The 16,970-nt window shown below is 47.1% G+C and overlaps 1 protein-coding gene across 1 annotated transcript in view; it reads left to right on the top strand.

Moving 5' to 3' along the window:
* The window catches only part of LOC309638366 (putative serine protease 45), a gene marked incomplete at its 3' end in the record, with an annotated part of 98,399 nt that overhangs the window by 49,231 nt on the left and 32,198 nt on the right, over nt 1-16,970 (top strand). The window contains exons 4-8 of the mRNA XM_082414248.1: nt 2,377-2,565; nt 3,851-3,971; nt 4,871-5,024; nt 11,115-11,359; nt 13,708-13,734. Coding sequence (XP_082270374.1) covers nt 11,149-11,359; nt 13,708-13,734 — 238 coding nt within the window. The 5' untranslated portion in view covers nt 2,377-2,565; nt 3,851-3,971; nt 4,871-5,024; nt 11,115-11,148. The remainder of the gene's footprint in view (nt 1-2,376; nt 2,566-3,850; nt 3,972-4,870; nt 5,025-11,114; nt 11,360-13,707; nt 13,735-16,970) is intronic.

Raw genomic sequence — 16,970 nt, 5'->3', positions numbered from 1 at the left:
TAAGATCCCCCATGCCTCGTGGCCAAAAAGCCAAAACATAAAACAGAAGCAGTATTGTAACAAATTCAATAAAGACTTTAAAAATGGTCCACATCAAAAAATCTTAAAAAAAAAAAATTTAAAAATTTTGTCGTATCTTTAAGTTGCTTCCCTTTTTTCATTCTGTAATTTGGTTTTTCTCTTGTAGCATTTTATTCAGTCTTCCTAAAATGTCTCTTATTAAACTTTTCAAAGACCACAATTCAGATTATGTCAATCCTCTCTCTGATCTTTCTCTACTTTATTGATTCCTGCTCATGTTTCCCATTATTTCCTCCTTTCTCCCAAGCTCTTTCATTGAGTTTACTCCATTATCTTTTCCACATTTTGAGTTGAACTCATTTGTTATCAGTTTTCTTTATTTTCTGATATAGTCAAAGGTATAAATTACTTTCTGGGACTACTATGGCTGTATCACATACAATTTCATAGGTAGTGCTTTCATTGGCATTGATCTCTAAAAAGTCATATTTCCCTCATGATTTCCTTTTTTTTAAAGATTTTTTTGATGTGGACCATTTTTAAAGTCTTTATTGAATTTGTTACAATATTGCTTATGTTTTATGTTTTGGTTTCTTGGCTGCAAAGCATGTGGGATCTTAGCTCTCTGACCAGGGATCAAAGCTGCACCCCATGCACTGGATGGTGAAGTCTTAACCACTGCACCACCAGGGAAGTCACATGATTTCCTTTTTAAAGGAGGACCATTGTTTAGGGTTTTGGCTTTGTTTCAGAAAAATGGGATTTTTAAAAAGTTGTTCTTTTTTTTAAATAAATTTATTTATTTATTTATGGCCGCGTTGGGTCTTCTTTGCAGTGCGTGGGCTTCTCATTGCAGCGGCTTCTCTTCTTGCAGAGCATGGGCTCTAGGCACACAGGCTTCAGTAGCTGTGGCTCAGTAGTTGCTTGCGGGCTCAGAAGTTGTGGCTCATGGGCTCTAGAGTGCAGGCTCAGCAGTTGTGGTGCACGGGTTTAGTTGCTCTGCGGCATGTGGGATCTTCCTGGACCAGGGCTCGAACCCATGTCCCCTGCATTGGCAGGCGGAGTCTTAACCACTGCGCCACCAGGTTAGTTCCAAAAGTTGATTTTAATGTTATTGATGTGCGGCTCATGAACAGAATGTGTATCACATTGATTACTTGAGATACTGGTTTTCCTTAGGGCCTTGATTCTGAAAGTTCCCTGTGTGTTCAATGAGTGTTTTCTGTTGGTAGTTGTAAAATTCATCATAGTGCTGTTAGGTGTAGATGATAAGGTGTGAGAGTCAAATAGTCTATATTTTTGCTTAATTTTGCCTACATAAGTTGTCAGCTTCCTAAGAAGAGCATATCAGAAGCTCCAGTTTCCCATAAATTGGTCCTCTTTGCTTTACCTTTAAAGGCTTGTCATTGCATTTTCTCCTTCATGTCTTCTTCTTACTGTATCTAACTCCTTCTGTCCCTTATACAATCTTTGCTTTAAATGCTATGATTTAATAACCAAATTGCAATCCTAGCTTTATTTTTGCACCAGTGTGACCTGGCACTTCACTTTATATTCCTTTATTTCCCACGTATCTGTATCTCTCTGTTGTAAATTTGTCTCTTCAGAGAGTCTATTTCTGGACTTTGCCTTTTCCTCCAACATGAAAGTCCTTATGTTGTTTGGTATATTCAACTCATTCGGGCTTATTGCAGATGCTACTGCCGTTTTGTCCCGTATTTTCTATTTACCATACTTTCCTTTGTTTTTCTTTTATCTTTCATTGGGCAGATTGCATTTCTTTTTCTTTTTCTTTTATTTATATATATATTTTTAAGGGCTCCAGTGATTAGATCACGCTGAGGTATATAATCCAGACTATCTCTACTACAAAGTGGAGAAATTACTTACATGTTCAAGGGCCTTAAGAACATGACCTAGAATAGGTTTGGTTGAATATGCATGAGATGAAGATCTTGGAGGAGCAGCTTTGGGATTCGTCCCTGACCCAGTGTTCCTGCCAACAGGAGGGCAGGCGCGGAGCTGCCGCGAGGGGGCGCCGCAGAGCACGGAGGCGACCAGAGGTGCCATGGCGTCCCCGGGTGTCCCCCGCAGTGGCGGCCGATCCCTGGGCCTCCTGGTCTGGCTCCTGGTCCTTCAGCCTCTGCTCAGTGAGGCCCGGGCAAGCAGGAAAGAGAGAAGGCTGGGCTGGGCTGCTTGTCTGGGGGTGGTTGTGGGTAATGGGGTTTGGCAGGTGGGTCTTGGGGGATGGAAGGTGGGGTTTGAGGGTGAGTAGGGTGCGATGGGAAGAGGCCAGTGATGTGGGGGGTGCACTCCAGTCAGCTCCTCTTCTCATTGTTCTTTCATCTTATACAGGTGAGGGTGATGGACCCAAGGAGGATTCTGCACTGAGCCCGGCAATCCAGGAGGCCCCCTCAGCTTCAGGACACCTAAAATCCCTGAAGACTCCAGTACCCACTGTGTCTCCTGTGCTGCCCACACCCCCAGTGGGAGACACTTTGAAATCATTACAGGACCCTGTATTTGGATGCTTGCCTCCTCAAGGTACTGCTTCTGTACGGGACTGTACAGGCCTGCCTGGGATCCAATGGGGAACACGGCCTGGCTCGGGGGTTGAAGGGTCAGACTACCCTGGTGGAATTGAGAGTAAACCTGGCTCTGCCCTGGGGCAGGGTGGAGGTGGTGTACATGGGGCTAGTGGAGGTGGTGGAGGACGTGGAGGTGGAGGTGGTGGAGGGTGTGGAGGAGGAGGAGGTGGAGGTGTAGGAGGTGTAGGTACTGGTAGAGGAGGTGGTTGTGGAGGAGGAGGAGGAGGAGGAGGAGGAGGAGGAGGAGGGTGTGGAGGTGGAGGTGGAGGAAGACGTGGTGGAGGTGTAGTTGGAGGAGGAGGAGGTAGTGGAGGTGTAGTTGGAGGAGGAGGAGGTGGTGGAGGTGTAGCTGGAGGAGGAGGAGGTGGTGGAGGTGGAGGTGGAGGAGGAGGAGGTGGTGGAGGTGGAGGTGGAGGAGGAGGAGGTGGTGGAGGTGTAGCTGGAGGAGGAGGAGGTGGAGGAGGTGGTGGAGGTGTAGTTGGAGGAGGAGGAGGTGGCGGTGGTGGAGGTGGAGGTGGTGGAGGTGGGGGAGGTAGTGGAAGGGAGGCAGCAGTTTCACCTCCAGTCCTCTTTTTACTGAGCCAAGGAGCATGTGGCCATCAGATTATGAGGACAGTTGATGGAATGGCAGCCCCAGAGAGAAAGTGGCCCTGGCCGGTGAGCCTGCAGATCAGAAATGTCCAGAAATGTTGAGGTTCCCTCATTTCCCCACCGTGGGTGCTGATTGCAGCTCACTGTGTAAAAGGGTGAGAATTTGGGGTGGTGGGATTGGGCTGCTGGTCGGCCTGTCTCCCTACCTGAGCTTTCCTTTCCTCACCGTAAAACAAAGCCAAAGCCCCTGGTTTGTGCTCACTATGAATGAAACATGAGTTTTGCATTTCTACCAAGGTCCCAGGTACTGCTCTGGTGGTCCTGGGACCTCACTTGGAGAAGCACTAGCTCGAGTGGTTAGGGGTCTATGGAGGGAATGTGGTTTAGAGGGAGAAAATGGCTGATGGCTGTTGTAGGAGATGGGAACAGGCTGGGAAGAACCTGGAAGGGGTGGAGGGGAGTGTAGACCCTCCAGCATCTCTCTGAGGTGCATGTTGTCTTCCCATAGCTGTAAGGACCTTACAGTGAAGATGGGAAACACATTTTTATATTCGGATTGCCTAAGTGCAGTGGTCGTTCCAGTTCAAGACATCATTTGGCATAGGGATTTTAATGCGAGCCTTATCACTAACGACATTGCCCTTCTTCAGCTGGCAGACTCTGTGAATTATTCTTCGTACATCCAGCCAGTGTGCCTCCCTGAAAAGAAGTTTGAAGTGAAAGCTGGGACACAGTGCTGGGCGATTGGATGGGGCCAAACTTTAGAATTCGGTGAGACTGGCAGGCAGGATCTGAGGTGGGCAGCCTGGTGCCGTGGGGTTGGGCTGCAGGCTGAAGGGAGGGACAGGGAGGCTGATTCTCTAACAGGTGGGCAAGGGAGGAGGTGGAGAGGATGCTGCCTGGGAGTGATTGAAGTGCAGTAGGGATTTCTATTGTTATGTTAGGACCTGGGGGCTCGGGCCCAGGTATTATGGGTTCTCTCCAGGGTGGATTTCAGCTCCAGGGTGATGTGCTGTCTGCCAGTCAGAGCTGTCCTTCTCTGGAAGTACCTGGCAGGGGGCAGGGAGCTTCTTGTACCTGGGATGTAGGTTTAGCCAGAGCAGGCCTGTTGGTGAGTCTGTAAGGCCCCCTGTGTGGGAAGAGGCTGGTTGGGTACCTTTGGGCACTACCTGTCCTGGAATTTGTGACCCTTCCCTGTACAGGCACCTGTCACTGTTACTATTGATACTCGGAGTGACAGACACTTGCTTTTGTATCAGGCTGGTAAGGCCTTGCCTCTTTCTGTCCTGATATGTTCCTCCTTTTGACTTGGCTTTGCTTCTTACCTCCTCTGTTCCCCATGTCAGCATTTGGCCTCAGGTCCTTCTTTGTCAAATGGGACAATACCCACTGTCCTTCCTTTCTCTTAAGGGGGCAACAGAGTGTGAATGCGCTGATCAAGACCCAGAATACAGGACTTCCTTGGTGGTCCAGTGGTTAAGACTCCACACATCCACTGCACCGGGGCGCGGGTTCGATCCCTGGTTGGGGAACTAAGATCCCGCATGCTGCGTGGTGTGGCCAACAAACAAACAAAAGTTAAAAAAATAAAAAGACCCAGAATGGGATCTGGGGGCCCCTGTTCTATTCTACTCATGCAGTCCTTTTACTTCTGAATTGTCTCTCTGTAGCCCTGTCACTGCCACGTGTTCTTCAGGAGACTGAGCAAATCATTCTTCACCACAAGAAATGTAATCAGAAGTTACAGACACAGGAGTCCATCGCCAAGTAGTTGGTAGAGAGATGATCTGTGGCTATCACGAAAAGATTAAAAGTCCCTGTAAGGTGAGTTCATGGGTCCCTGGCCACCTCTGCCATAAGGTTGTCCCCTCAAAGTTTCCTCATTCCCCAGTGGCAAAGCCTGGGTTATTTGCCACCTCCTCTTTCAGGCTTTAATTAAGGAGATTCAGGGGAGAACCCCTCAGGACGCCCCTGAGCTGGCCGGGCCTGTTCCTTCAATAGGGAGAAGCCCTCGCATCCTGGGCGTGCTGTCAGGGTGTGGTGAAGTTGGGGGTGATGACAATAATAATGTAAGTTCCTATAATTGAGTTCCTTCTATGGCGACTTACTGTGCCAGTGTGAGCATTCACCCACATTAGCTCAGTTACCCAGCTCACAACCCTGCCACATAATTATACATATTATTATACAGATGTGGTCCTTAAAAGACATAAGTTCAAGGTCCCCCTGGGAGTGCCTGGGCCCACAGTCTCCCCTTTGCACCAAGCAGCCTTTCTGAGCAGGGGGCATCTGAGCCAGGTCTTAGAGGATGAGTATTTGGAGTCTTGGAAAGAGGAGAACATCACTGTTGGGAGAGGGAACAGCAAGTACAGAGGCTCAGAGTTCTGAAGAACGTGTCATGTTTAGCGAATGTGTTTCAGGTCTGGAGCAATGAGGTGGCAAATATGGCCAGAGAAGGGGATTGGAATCAGACTGTGTGTGGCCTGCAACGCTGTGCTATGTTTCTCGTTCCTGTCCATGCAGGACTGTAGGCCAGGAGTTTGTTTTCATCGTGTAGGCAATGGTGTTGAGCCCCAGGCAGGACCTGGGCTGGTGGGGCGGGTGAAGGGGTTGTGTCATCAGTTCTTGGTGACTGACTGCATGTGAGGGTGCGGGTGAGGGAGGGCTTGAGGAGGACTCTGAGTTTCTGACTGAGCTGGTTGGTGGGGGCCTCCAGAGCAGTTTTGGGAAAGGATGTGCAGCGTGTGTGAGGTGGGGTTTAGCATGACTGGTTGTGTTTGGAGAGAGGGGGAACTGGTGAGAGGATGTTATTGGATATGTGGGTTTAGGGGCAGGGAGAGATTTCAGGGTAGATGTGATGACTTTGAGTCCCCATGCAGAAATGAATTTCAAAGTATTTTACAGCTGTGGAGGCCTAGGACTGACTAGTTGGAATTGACTCTGACCTTAGAGTTGGAGAGGGGCTCTGGAAGCTGCTCACAGTGCCAGGGGATGCCCCTTTAGTTGCTGGGTGTTGGGAGGTTTGGAGAGGGTCATGGGGAGGGGTCAGGCAGTGAAGGATTAGGGTCACTGAAAGAGAATTTGAGTATATACTGGCAGGACTGATGTACAGGGCTTACTGGCTTTATAGCTCCTGTGGGTCCCTGAGCACCTGGGAAGGAGTAGTATTTCTCAGATGATGTTAAAGTTTCCAACTCTCAAATCTCATTCACAGAAACCTGGGCCTGGTGGGTACCTGGGAAAGGACCTAGGTGCCTATCTCCCCAGTGCCTGGCTAGCAATCAGCCTGCTCTGATGATGATCCCCTTCCATTCCTGTGTTTGTTTCTTCTTTTTCTCCAGGGAGATTCTGGGGGTCCCCTGGTCTGTCAACTTAATGACTCATGGGTCCAGGTGGGGATTGTGAGCTGGGGTGTTCACTGTGGTCACACAGAATTGCCTGCAGTTTATACAGAAGTTAGTTACTACAAAGACTGGGTCATTGATCACATCATTAAGGTGTCCTCTTGTGGCTCAGCAGGGCTCTTTATCCAACCGCTGTGTCTGATGCTACCTCTGGGCATCCTGGTGACCCCGTGATCACCCTGGCCCACACTCCCTCCTGTTTCTGAGTCTCACACTAGCCGTGCATCTGACCTTCCACTCCTACTCAATGCACTTTTCTCAAACCTGTTTGGGATTCACTGACCCTGTGGAGATCCACATGACAGAGAGTGGCAGCAAGAAAGAAACCCTGGAAGTTTTCCAGCCTGGTGCTGAAGGAACCTGCCTCATCCACACCTACACCATGACTGTGCTCTAGATGCTGGAAAGGAGTGGGTGAAACCATCCCAACTGGATGGCCAGCGACTTGCCAGGTGATGCTTCATTATGCTTCACCATATCTGGAGAACACCTAGCAAAGAAGAGACATCATCACCGGTGAAACAGCGTTAGACCTGACACTTTATCAAACCAGTCCGCTTGGTGATTGTTGGGAGAGAGTGAGGAGGCATCACCATGTCCACATCTGACTCAGTTGTCTGGGTTGGGAGAAGGTCCCCTGCTGCCCCGTGCGGATACATCTGTGAGTGTCCAGCGTCTGCCACACAAGCCTTCCTGGGGCAACTCAGTCTAGGAACCCCCTTCCCAGTACTCCAGTGGCCACATCCAGGCTCACCGCAAGTTGTGTTGAGGCAGTTATAGAGTATGGAGATTTCTGATGTCAACTGAATAAATGTTTGGTTTGTTCTTTTGTGTTCTTATGCTCTGCTCTCCTTGGGACTGTGGGGTTGCATATAACATGCTCTGTAGAAAACTATTTTCTCATTTGCCTTAGAAACTATTCATGGTTCTTATTAAGCCCTAGAGGGAGAGGTGAGTCTAAACCTGCTCATTTGTGAGTCTAAGGATGGTTTTAGCCAGCTGGGTCCTGCTCCCTGTACTCCTGTTATAGTCATCAGCATGTCTGCGGGGAGCTTTGTAGCCTAATTTCATAGCCTTTATAGCTCAGAGTAGAGAATCAAGATAGACTGGAACTAGGAGTAAGTAAAATTAGGGCATGAGCAATATTATTCCTCCTTCCCTGCTTCTACTTGCTGCTCACCTCCACTGTTACCAAAGATCTGCATTTCCACAGGGAGGATTATAAGAGAGATTCCCTATATTAGGTACTGGCTCTTTACCATTTTTCCAGGACAGAGTGTCCCAGAGTCTGTGTCTTGCTGGTGATTAATTCCCTCTCAATCTCCTGTCACCTGCCCTTCCAGGGGTCAGCGTTTCAGCTCCCAGATATCCCTGGGCTTCAGAGTGCAGTCTGTCATGTGTTGCCCGAGGAAGGCTGGGGTTGAGAGACTGGGAACTTACATGAAATACAGTCTATTAATAAGTATCGAGCCAGCTGCTTTAAGAAGCCACTGAAAATCAAAACAGCGTGGTAGGGGCACAAAAAAAAGACATATGGATCAATGGAACAGTATAGAGAGCCCAGAAACAAACCCACACACGTATGGTCAATTATTCTTTGACAAAAGAGGCAAGAATATACAATGGGAAAGAGACAGTCTCTTCAGCAGGTGGTGTTGGGAAAGTTGGACAGCCGCATGTAAATCAATGAAGTTAGAACACACCCTCACACTATACACAAAAATAAACTCAAAATGGCTTAAAGGGGACTTCCCTGGTGGTCCAGTGTAAAGAATCCGCCTTCCAATGCAGGAGACGTGGGTTCGATCCCTGGTCAGGGAACTAAGATCCCACAGGCAGTGGGGCAACTAAGCCCTTGCGCCACAACTACCAAGCTTGCGTGCTTCAACCAGAGAGCCTGTGTGCCACAAACTACAGAGCCCATGCACTCTGGAACCCACACACAACTACAGAGCCCACGTGCCCTGGAGCCTGTGTGCCACAACTAGAGATGAGAAAAACCCATGCGCCACCACTAGAGAGTAGCCCACGTGCCACTGCGAAAGATCCCGCATACCTCAACAAAGATCCCATGTACCGCAACTAAGACCCAACACAGCCAAAAATAAATAAATAAAATAATAAATAAATCTTTAAAAATATGGCTTAAAGACTTAAAGTAAGACATGACACCATAAAACTCCTAGAAGAGAACATAGGCAAAACTTTCTGACATAAATCATACCAACTTTTACTTAGGTCAGTCTCCCAAGGCAATAGAAATAAAAACAAAAATAAACAAATGGGACCTAATCAAATTTACAAGCTTTTGTACAGCAAAGGAAAACAAACGAAAGGAAAAGAGAACCTACTGACTGGGAGAATATATTTGGAAATGATACGACTGACAAGGGCTTAATTACCAAAATATACAAACAGCTCATACAACTCAACAGCAAAAAAACAAACAACCCAATCGAAAAATGGGCAGAAGACCTAAATAGACATTTCTCCAAAGAAGACATACAGATGGCCAATAGGCACATGAAAAGATGCTCAACATCGCTAATTAGTATAGAAATGCAAATCAGAACTACAATGAGGTATCACATCACATCAGCCAGAATGGCCATCATCAAAAAATCTACAAATAAATGCTGGAGAGGGTGTAGAGAAAAGGGAACCCTCCTACACTGTTGGTGGGAATGTAAATTGGTGCAGCCACTATGGAAAACAGTATGGAGATTCCACAAAAAGCTAAAAATAGAGTTACCATATCATTCAGCAGTCCCACTTCTGGACATATATCTGGACAAAACTACAATTCAAAAAGATACATGCGGACTTCCCTGGTGGCACAGTGGTTAAGAATCCGCCTGCCATTGCAGGGGACATGGGTTCGATCCCTGGTCCGGAAAGATCCCACATGCCATGCAGCAACTAAACCCGTGCGCTGCAACTACTGAGCCTGTGCTCTAGAGCCCGTGAGCCACAACTACTGAGCCAGTGTGCCACCACTACTGAAGCCTGCGCGCCTAGAGCCTGTGCTCCGCAACAAGACAAGCGACCACAATGAGAAGCCCGCACACTGCAACGAAGAGTAGCCTCCGCTCGCTGCAACTAGAGAAAGCCTGCGTGCAGCAATGAAGACCCAATGCAGCCAAAAAAAAAAAAAGATACACGCACCCCTATGTTAAGAGCAGCACTATTCACAATAGCCAAGACACAGAAACAACCTAAATATCCATTGACAGGTGAATGGATAAAGAAGATGTGGTACATATATGTAAAGGAATACCACTCAGCCATAAAAAAGAATGGAACAATGCCATTTGCAGCAACATGGATGGACCTAGAGATTATCATACTAAGTGAAGTAAGTCAGAAAGAGAAAGACAAATACCATATGATATCACTTATATGTGGAATCTAAAATATGACACAAATGAACTTATTTATGAAACAGAAACAGGCTCACAGTCATAGAGAACAGACTTGTGGTTGTCCCGGTGGGGAGCGGGGAGGGAAGGATTGGGAGTTTGGGATTAGCAGATGCAAACTATTATATATAGAATGGCTAAACAATAAAGTCCTATTGTATAGCACAGGGAGCTATATTCAATATTCTGTGATAAACCATAATGGAAAAGAATATGAAAAATAATATCTATACCTATATAACTGAATCACTTTGCTGTACTGTAGAAATTAACACAACATTGTAAATCAACTATACTTCAATAAAATAAATTTTTTAAAAAGAAGCCACTGAGTATTTATGGGTTAACAAAATAAATTTAACTTCTTGTTCCTATATCACCCCTATCAGGTGTTCTTGATCAGCAGGTGGCTTTTCTCCATCTTATAGCTCCACTCAACCCTGTGGTTCATGCTTACCTACCTCAGAATTCCCCGGAGAGCTTGTTAAACTACAGATCACTGATTCTACTCCCAGAGTTTTCAATCCTATAAGTCTGGGGTGGGTCCTGTGAATGTACATCTCTAACAAGTCCCCAGGTGCTGCTGCTGCTGCTCTGCAGACCACACTTTGAGAACCATTGCTCTGCATTAACACAAGTAGAGAAGTGAACCTCCTCTCTACTGCCTTGGCATGGAAGTGGCATCTGTAACCTCTCCTCACCTCCTATTGGTGCAGCTCATCATCTGGACCCCTTTAGATGCTAGGGTGGGGAATGTGGTCCCCAGAGCTGGATCCCCCACACTGGACAGGAGCAGCAGGAATCTTGGTTGTCATCTCCCAATCTTGGACACGCTGAGCAGATCCAAAGACCACATTCTTCTACAAAAACACCCTGTGAAAGCCCAAGAAATGGTGGTATTCGCCACCATTTCTTTCAGTTTCCACCATCCCACTGACGGTTTGTGGAAGAGGATAAATGCCTTTCCTTTGAGGTCTCCCCCAAGACTCTTTGTTCATCTTAGGTCCAGCTTAAATGTCACTTTTGTAAAGACATCCTCCCTGATTCCCTAGCCTTACTGTTCTTTTCTTGTGCTTTCTACACCTTTTCAGATTCTCAAGTCAATATAAATTATGAAGCTCTCCAATGCAGGAAGCCAAGGGAAACAATGTTATGATCAGAGGCTGGGCGACAAGGTGCCAACACCAGTCCAGGGATTTGGATGTGCCTTCACCGGCCAGGTTTTGGGGGACAGTCACCCACTTAAGGCACTTGGGGGCCACGGGACTGGCCACCGCGGAGGCAATGACAGGCCCAGGGCTCTGCAGTCATCTTCAAGGAACCCGCACGAGGTGGGGTAAGCGCAGAGGAACGTTCAACGTTCCAGGGTCACCATCATGGGTCCGCAACGTCATCACGTGCCGGAGGGGCTGTCACGTGCCGGGGCTGCGTCACGTGCGTCATGTGAGGGAGACGTAGTCGCGGCGTCCGGGGCTCGTGCGAGCCGTAGCTGCCGCCGCTAGCGGACGCCTCAGGGGCCTCATGGCCGCGTCGTTGTCCTGCCTCAGCGCTGGGCCTGCAGCCTCGAGGCCCTCGGGCCTGAGCTGCCGCCTCCTGGTGCTGCTGCTGCTGAACTCTGGTGAGGCGGCGCCTGCTCTGCGCCGCTCCCGTTCTGGGTCCTTCTTCCCCGACACCGCCACCCCCCCCAACCCGCACTCGAGGCCGGGACAGGCCCCGCGGCGCCCACCCTCAGCCCCTTCTCCTCTGCTACCCCTCCGGGCATCTCCCAGGGCGGTCCCGGGGATCCCAGACTCCCGCGCTCTGAGCTTCCGCCCTCAGACCCGCCAGCCCTGTAGCCTTCTGGGGCCTTGTGGTGCGGGGGGCACCCCTGCGTTTCCTCCTGGAGGCGTGGATGTCGCGGCTGAGACCTGAACCACCCTCTTGACGACATCCTCAGGCCTCTCACGCTCTACACCCCCAGCCCAGCCTCGCTCATCTCCCCACGCAGCAGGGCACTGCTGGAGACCCCGCTCCAGGCAGGCGGTCCGGGCCAAACTCGTGGTCTCCAAACCCTTAAAGGAATGTTCCTCACCTCACTTGCTTCCCAGACCCTCTGCTCCTACCGAGGGTGCCTCACTAGCAGCGGCTTCCTTCCCTCAGGAAACGCGTGCCCTCAGGTGCTGTCCCCTTGACTCCCTCAGCCCCGGGGGCCCCTCCAAGCCTGACGACTCAGTGCCACCCTCTCCCCTTTCCTTAGAAATCAGAGACAGGCCTCCTGTTCAGGGTCAGCCTGCTCACCCCTGCTCTGGACTCGGGGCCCTTCCTGCGCTCTCAGAGATCTTTATCCTCTCCCTTTCTATTTGCTGTGTTTTTTCACCCTATCTCTTCCCCTCACTGCCACATTTCTCAAAATAAGTTTTCACTTCATGTTTCCTTCAGGTGCTTCCTCACTTCTCACTTAACCCTTAGCCCATTCCTGGCGTGTCTCTGCCCTGTCGTCCCTAACCTTTCTGCTCCTCCCTCTTTTTTCATTTTCTCTAGTCCCTTGGCTTCTCTCAGGCCATGCCTCCTAATTCTCCTCTACCTCAGGGTGACTCCCTTGCCCTTCTGTGTCCCTCCCAGGCCACCCATGCCCTGTCCACCCCTGACGTATTGGTGTTCCCTAAGATGCTGTCTGGGTTCCTTCTTCACTGCTCCCTGGGTGAACTCAGTTGCGCTGGGCGTTGAGCTGCCATGCATGTGATGCTGCCTCACAAAACAATGTGCATGGATGTGCAGCCACCTACTGGACATCTGTACCTGGATGACCTAGAACCATCGCAACTCCTTGGGTTCCGAAGCTGAGGCCCTCTTCTTCCTATAAGCTGGGTTCTCTTACTCCGTGGATAGTAGTCACTCTTCTCTAAAATCAGAAACTGGGGGTCATCCTAGACTCAGCCTTCTCCCTCAGTCCCACATCCAGCTCACCAAGTCTGTTCTCACTGCCACTTCTTCATTCAGCCCTCATTTCTTGCCTGGGTTCTGCAGAGCCTATGGTGGGATCTTACTGCGTTCAGTCTTGTTACCTTCCTATCTATTCTCCATACTGCCTTCACAATACAAGTCTGACCATGTCACACCTCCACTGGCCTCCCTCCTCCCAGAGAGTCTCACTCAGGCTTCTTGGCCTGGCTTATGAAGGCATTTGTGATTGACCCCTGACTTTCTTCCCCTGGCATCATTTCTTGCCATCATGGGCCTTGCCCTTTATCCTCTGGAGTCTCCAGCTTACACCATGGTGTTTCTTTCATAAAGAATGTCGTTGTCACTTTTCATTTCTGTTTTACCTTCTCATCTTTAAGATCTGGCACAATAACCCCTCTTTCTAGAAACCTCCCTGTCCACCACTTCTTCTGGGCTTACCTGACACCTGTGGCCTTGTCCCCGCATTGATCGCACATGGGTGATTGTGTGTTTACTTATGTCTCCTCTGCTGGGCACCCTGCTCCTCAAGGGCAAATACAGGATGTGTCTGTCTGATACACCTCTGTACACCCCCGCTCCCTGCCCCCAGCCCCCCGGCCTTGGGCTCCAGGCTGGGAACAGAGTGGGAGGTGAGGAAATATTTGGTGAATGAATAAATTAACTAATTATTGAAGAATGCACCTCTTCACTCTCATCCTGTTACAACCTCTTACTTCATCTCTGTCCCGCTTTCTCTTCCAGGTTACAAAGGAGACAACACCAAACCAGGTGGGTAAGGTGAGCCCCTGCTTCAAGAAAACCTTGGATCCTGGGAGGGTATGTTCTGAAGAGGGTCACAGAGATAGTGTTTCTGGGTCTATAGGAAGCAGAAATTCAGTCTAAATGGCCTGCCTTCAGAAGAACAGCCTGTGCTGTTCAGGACGTACAGACTCAACAGTGCACATTAAAAGAGTATTTGGGCCTCCTATGGGAATGCAGAACCTCTTCAAGTTCAACCCAGGCTGCATCCCATCAGGGAACATGTCCAGGAAGCTGATGCAGACCCTTTTCCACACAGAAACATTTTGAGCTCTAAACTGTTTATTTGCAAATGGAGCCTCTTGGGCCCTGTGGCAGTGTCTGCAGAGCCTGGCTCTTCTGGGGTCTTCCTGTCTTTTTCCTTAGACCTCAGGGGTGGAGGGTTGGGTTGCTCCTGCTTGTTCACGGGCTTCCTTTGTCACAGATGCACCCTGATTTGTTATGGATTGTTTGGTTGAGTAAGTTATTTCTGCTTGTGTCCATGCCCCACCCCTATTCCCCCTCTTCACCCTTCTCCCAGCCTTTCTTGTATATTTGATGTGTATCTTTCTGTTTGTGTTTTTGTAAAAATACATATTGTGGTTTCGTGTGCATGTATTTCTAACTTACGCAAATAGTATGTTCTCTAGATCTCTTTCTGTTTCCTCCTCTTTTCATTCAGTCCCATTTAAAAAAACATTTTATGTGGAAATAATTTTAAACTTACAAAAAAGACTGCAAGAATGGTACAAGGAACACGCACACACACAAAATTTTTTTCAGAATCAGTTGAGGGTAACATACAGCATGGCTCTTTATCTCTAAATACTCTGGTGTGTGTTTTCTAAGAATATTCTCTTAGATAACCACAGTACAAGTTATCAGTTTCAAAAATTTACATTGATAGCATATTTTAATCTATATTTGTCCATATTCCAATTGAGTCAGCCCTCTGCATTCCTATCAGCAGTTTGTGAAGGTGTATATATTGCTACAGACCACCCACCCCTTGGCATGATCCAGCTTTTACATTTTTTGCCTATCTAATAGACAAAAAAGTGACTTCTCAGTTTAACTGACATTTTTCTCATTACTAATGAGTTTGAGCATGTCTCAATGTGCTGTTGGCTTCTTGAGTTTCCTCTTCTAATAAATTGACTGTCTTTATCCTTTGCATATTGTCTATTCTTTTTTCTTGTTGATTTCCTAGAGTTCCTTGTATATTCCTAATAAAAGTCTTGTATTGATTTTAGATATTGCAAATATTACCTCCTAATCTGTCATCTGGCTGTTAACTTTGTTCCTGGGGTCAAAAATCCTTGATTTTGATGTAATCAAGTTAATCAGTTTAATGCTTTATGGATTGTGGTTTGAGGTTTTGTTTAAAGAGTCCTTTCCCATCCCATGCCGCATGGTTGGCTGTTAACTTTACGGTTTTACCTTTCACGTTTAGATCTTCAAGTACTACTAGAGAGGAATCCAGTTTTGTTTTTCTTATTTCTTTTATAGTGAGCTAGTTTTCCCAGCACCATCTACTCAACAATCCATCCTTTACTCACTGATTGTGGTGGCTCCTTTATTTACATTAAGTTCCTGTATTCTCTGAAACAATCTAAAGCTCTCTATTCCTTTTTTTTTTGGTCCACTTGTCTGTCCTTGTCAATACCACACTGTTTTTGTCACTATGGCTTTGATGTGTGCCTTAATATCTGCTAGGACAAGTGTCCCTTCTTTGCTTTGTCAAAGATGGAACTATTTATGGACCTTTGTTTTTCTATTTCAATTTTAGAGTAAGTTTATCAAATTTCTTAAAAATTCTAACTGGGTAAGTGACTTTATAGATTAATTTTGGGAAAAATTACATCTGAAATATTTAGTTATTCTGTTTAAAAGCAATGGATCTTTCTCCATTTATGCCAGTCATTTTCAGTGTCCTTTATTAGAGTTTAAAATGTATTACTGCAAAAATCTTGCTTAGTGTTGGATACTTTAATTCCAGGGTATTTTATAATTTTTAGCTATAAACTGTATCTTATTTTGAATATAGTTGTGCTATACTCAGGTTGGTTGGCATAAAGAAATATTATTGATTTTAAAAGTCAGTTACTGAAGTATTATATACATACACAAAAAAAGTACACAAATTATGTGTCCAGCTCAAGAAATTATCACCCAGTGAACGCACCTGTGCAGTCTCCACCCAGGTCAGAAAGAGCAGTACCAGCACCCAGAAGCTCCCTTATGTCCTCCCAGTTACTTCCTTTGTCCTCCTCCCACAAAGTATCATTATTCCTGGCTTCAGAAAGTATAGTTTTTTTGGCCTGTTTCTTAATGTTATATGATGTTTGCTGTAGGTTTGTGGCATATAACTTGTATAAATAAGGATTTTCCTTCTGTTCCTAGTTTGCTAAGTAAGAGTGTTTTGTTTTTTAGTCGTGAATCTGTGTTGAATTTTTCAAATGCCTTTTTCTGTGTCTATTGAGAAAAGCACAGTTCTTTTAGAGAAAAAGAACTGTTTATGTGGGGAATACACAGAGAGCACTTCCATTGTGGGACCACCCTTGTACCCCAGGACGATCTCTACATGATCATGGTGCATTATTTTAAAAAATATAATATTGGCTAATATTTTATTTACAATTTCTGCATCTGTGTTCATATTCATACAGTCATACAACTTGATTGTTGGAACTACTTGCAAACTGGTAGTGTGTAAGCTGTTACACAGAGTGGGAGGCCTCTGTTGGCTCCATGCTGGGACTTTTTCTTGCATGGTCTATGTAAAGACTTCTGACATAGAAGTCTGGAGCTTTTCTTGACTCTGAGTAGTGTGGGGACAGAGGCCTTTTGCATCTAAGAGATGCAGAAAGCTTTATAGCCTTTCAGGAACGTGGCCTAGGGACTTACCCTGACACAAGAAAATACATTTCCTGTCCTGGGGCTCCTTCTATGCTTCTCCCTTGTTTTGAGGTTCTGTGCTGCTTGCTCCCTGTGTGTCTCAGTATTTCTCTCCTCCTCCTGTCATGTCTCTGTGTTTCTGTCTTGATGCTTTTTATCGCTGTCATTGTCATTTTCTGTCCAGCTCAATGCCTTTGGGCAGGCCACTGCTCTTCTCTCACCTTCAGTCTCCCCTTCTTTGAAATGGAAGCAAGTCCCCAAGTTTACAGCCTCATGCAAATTACCCTGGAGGGCATCTTGGTCACAGTCATTCTTATCCTCCTCTATGT

The sequence above is a fragment of the Balaenoptera physalus genome, assembly GCF_965194825.1.
Source record: "Balaenoptera physalus genome assembly, chromosome: 11".
In the NCBI taxonomy this organism is placed as follows: Eukaryota; Metazoa; Chordata; class Mammalia; order Artiodactyla; family Balaenopteridae; genus Balaenoptera; species Balaenoptera physalus.
Note: the sequence above shows the minus strand (reverse complement) of the source record. Positions and strands in the feature narration are given on the sequence as shown.